The sequence below is a fragment of the Dipteris shenzhenensis genome, chromosome 17 (genome assembly GCF_047967505.1).
Source record: "Dipteris shenzhenensis isolate YYH24624 ecotype China chromosome 17, Dip_SZ_1.0, whole genome shotgun sequence".
NCBI lineage: Eukaryota > Viridiplantae > Streptophyta > Polypodiopsida > Gleicheniales > Dipteridaceae > Dipteris > Dipteris shenzhenensis.
In genome coordinates, this window is record NC_141612.1 from 43808104 (window position 1) to 43811742 (window position 3639).

Genomic DNA, 3639 nt, shown 5'->3' on the forward strand with positions numbered 1-3639 from the left:
GTTAGCCTTAACTAATTTTATCTTTAAGTCACGCACCTCTACCCATGTTAGATTGGTCCATGAACATTTTAACATAAAGCTCTAATGAGGATTGAGACACTATAACATTCATAGAAGATTAAAGGCTATTCTAAACTATTAGACAAAAGCTCCGATTTGACATTATTGTAAGAACTGATATGATAAGACAAAAACTCCGATTTGACATTATTGTAAGAACTTGATAGGATATATACGGAATAGCAATATAATAGGCTATTAGACAAAAGGTCCGGGATTTTACACTATTGTAACAATATATACGGAATAAAGAAGTTACAGGAGCATAGAGCTCGGTGAAGCTATTGCATTTCACGGCTAGTGTAGAATTGGAGCTGATTTTAGCTCAGGTTATAACTTTTACCTCCTGAAGCTCCTCACTGGCCTCCCTCCTGGCCCTTCTTCCCCATTCAGACGCACAAGAGTGTAGGCTGCTGCTCCCGCTAAAGCGCCCATAATCGGACCCAATATGTACACCCACAGCGCACAGTAGTTGTTGGCTGCGATCGCCGGACCCAACGTCCGCACCGGATTCATAGAACCGCCGGACGTTGCCCTGTTGGTCATAAATCAAACGGAGTGTGCTGTCAAAATTGCAAGGCGACTGCATAATGTAAAGTAATATCAACACACGCATTTTAAACGGCTTCGTACGCGCGGCTGCTCTCATGATTCATCTTGGCATCTGACGATACCGAACGTTCAACCTGCAGGCTGCCACAGGAAGGCATCCTACTGACAACTACGTACTGTCTTCTAACCGGGTTGTGAAGTCTGGACAAGTCTCCGGGCATTGAGAACCGCGGTCCATGTATCAATCCAAGTTTTGGATTCAACTTTTTGCAGAATCTAGTACTTTTCATGTCAGGCACCTTTAAAGAAAAATAAACTAGACACGTCTACGGAAAACGAAACAGCAGAGCTGCAGGTCCGCAGGATTTACCCAGCAATGAGAACATTCATAGTGACCGTGGCTCCCACAGCTATTCCAGCCAATTCACCAACCTGCAAGATCGCCAACAGAAGCAAAAGAAACAAGTCCAAACCATAGTTTCAAAGAATCAAGATGTCGAAGCGAAAAATATGGTGTGAAGAAATTTTGAAACGAGAAGTTGAAGATCTTAAATGAAGATACCGCTCCCTAACAAAACGAGAGAACAGTAGAATAAAGATCCAGTAACTTCATTCTACAAGGTCGACACTACAGGGGCATACAGCTCTGGTGTCGGTGGCGACAGCCGTCACAACGAACATGAGGTTGAAGGAGATAATGAACTCTAAAGCGAACGATTGCTGTACACTGCCTGAAGGCACGGTTACTCCTCCGTGCAGATCTGGATGGAAAATGCCTTTCAATGCAAAAGCAGCACAGATGGAGGCTACCACTTGTGCCACAAGGTAGGCGGGAACCTGGAAAAACAATAAACTAATGAAGTTTCATGTATTGTCTCAGGCGACAGCAAGCTAGGTCAAACTGTGGCATCTCGATCGTCAAGCTATGGATAATGGAAGGTCGACTAAGCTAGCAAAATCAGACACGAGACACTGGACAGTAAGAAAATGTCAATTTTAAGTAGGGAGCTGTCACAAGTTCATACATCAATTACCGGAGTCCCGACCAAACACTCCCTGCCGGCCTATCTATTGGAGTATCAAACCGAACTGAAAATAAGGAAGGAACCCCGCTGGGACGGTGGGAGTAATTAGTGCAAAACTGTATCCAAAGAAAATGTTAGTGAGTGCAAACCTGTATCCACGGAAAATGGCGCAATGCTGCAAAAGCAATCGTGAGAGATGGATTCAAATGCGCTCCCGAGATATGCCCAGTGGCCAAGATGACAATCATTACCGCCAGCCCTGGTGCGGCTGCCATACCCACCGTTGTCACAGATCCTGCCGTCCTCTCGTTCACAATGGCCGACGCCGTCCCCGCAAATATCAGAATAAAGGTCCCTATGAATTCTGCCCCTACCTTCCGTCCAAAATTTTCATCAGAGCCGATCATTCTACACTGGGCACGGTTAGCTCAGGTCCATTTTGCAAAGCAGTTCTACTGCAACAGCTGATTCTCTGGCGGCAAATCTATGTTAAACGTGTTCAAAATATATCAAATGAATTATATTTACCTTTCGAGTGAGAGATACTGATGGCACGGGAGGATGCGCGCAACTAGTAGGGAAATTTCCAAGCAACTCGTCATCAGGTCCGCATTTGTCAATCGAGAAACAGTGTCTGAGCAACGAGGGCTTCCCTGATCCTTCAGCAGTACTTTCCGCAGGTCTGGAAGCAAGAAGCGGGAGTGGGGTGGCCGGCGTTTGAGGAGTTGAAGGAGCAGACGTGAGGTATCCATCAGCCATCCTAAGCGAAACAACCTTGAAGATTGCAAGACGTTTGTCAACCTGTGTTCGAATTCTGCATTTTCCTTGACGTCCAGCAGTCGTTAAATGCTTTTGGGGATGCTATCTTAGCTTGGATTGGAAGGGAACATTGTGATCAAATCGTTCATAAGCTTTTATAAAGGTGTGATTAGGGAAGTGGTGACGGAAAATCGAACTCAAATCTCGGAGACAACGAATGGCAGCGTGCAGAGTGAAGCCTATATATTATGGGCAGCACGTAGAGGTGCCGCGAGTCTATGATCAGAACATTGGAACTCGAGGTCTAGCATGATTTATGGGAAAGCAACTGAATACAAGAAGGAAGCAAAAAGAGGAGGGGAGAAAATATGAGCAATCCGGACCTGGGTCCTGGAGTTCGGATGCTTAAAAGGCAAAATGTAGTTCGGAAGACGAAAGGCGAATCTGGAGTATCTAGGCGGGCGTGAAGGAGTGCAGGTGTCAGACTGATGTTGTGGCAAGACGTGACTGCAAGAAGTAGGAACCGGACGGGTAGATGATGGAGGACACTGAGGTGTAAGACGTAGCTCAGGCTATAAAGCAATGAGAGGAGGTGAAAGGATGGAAGCTAGATGGACAATGATGATGCAGGAGCAGGAGAATGAGGGAGATGAAGTAGAAACCTGCATAAGGGTTATAGTTTTGTGAAACTCCGGACTCCGGAGGCAAGGGAGATAATTAAGTAGGGCAGGTTCAGCTAAGCTAGCTTGTGAGTACGGAGATGATGAAGAAAAGAGAGGAAGCTAGCCGGTGAACAGGTTGAGAAGGTGGACGGCAGTGGCGGACAAGACGTTCATTGTGCCCCTGAGCGGTAATGAGGTGCTTCTTGTCAATCAATTTTTAGGGGGTCATATTTTAAAATCCTTATTTTACTAAGTTCTCAAGGGTGCACTACTAAGCAATCTTAGGATTCATGTGCGTTCAAGTGGTATTTACAAAACCCCTCAACTCAAATTTTCCCCCAATCAAACCACCAATGAGATTCTTTTTTAATTGAATTAAAAAACTCCTCTTGTTATTGTAATTTTATTAAAATTTTCTCAAAAGTTAGATTAAAATACCCCTCTTTTTAAATGTACGTGGTACACTAAAATTTTTAGAGGTGAACCCCTCGAGATTAAGTTACATAAAGGGAAGGACGTTGTATATAAAATACCTTACGTTACATAAAACATGATGTTAGAGCCAAAAAACAATTATAAAA

At 44.4% G+C, this 3639-nt stretch overlaps 1 protein-coding gene across 2 annotated transcripts; it reads right to left on the reverse strand.

Moving 5' to 3' along the window:
* Positions 1–210: 210 nt before the first annotated feature.
* LOC147892160 (putative aquaporin NIP5-1) lies at positions 211–2967 on the reverse strand. 2 transcript variants are annotated; one of them, XM_087388135.1, is made up of 5 exons: positions 2166–2967; positions 1787–2045; positions 1255–1449; positions 983–1044; positions 211–595 (listed from the first exon to the last, which is right to left on the reverse strand). In XM_087388135.1, the coding sequence occupies exons 1-5, from the start codon at positions 2387–2389 to the stop codon at positions 400–402; spliced, it is 936 nt and encodes a 311-aa protein (XP_087244261.1). In that variant the 5' UTR covers positions 2390–2967; the 3' UTR covers positions 211–399. The 2 variants fall into 2 exon arrangements, with proteins under 2 accessions (XP_087244261.1, XP_087244263.1); XM_087388137.1 differs by having other exon boundaries at positions 213–595; positions 1787–2011; positions 2166–2966.
* Between the last annotated feature and the right edge of the window lie 672 nt (positions 2968–3639).

Excerpts from the sequence above, each read along its gene's own strand:
- LOC147892160 (XM_087388135.1), bottom strand. The coding sequence starts at position 2,389 with ATGGATACCTCACGTCTGCTCCTTCAACTCCTCAAACGCCGGCCACCC. Across the intron at positions 1,045-1,254 it reads TCGCCACCGACACCAGAGCT|GTTGGTGAATTGGCTGGAAT; the intron begins GTATGCCCCTGT and ends GCGATCTTGCAG. Across the intron at positions 596-982 it reads ATGAATGTTCTCATTGCTGG|GGCAACGTCCGGCGGTTCTA; the intron begins GTAAATCCTGCG and ends TATGACCAACAG.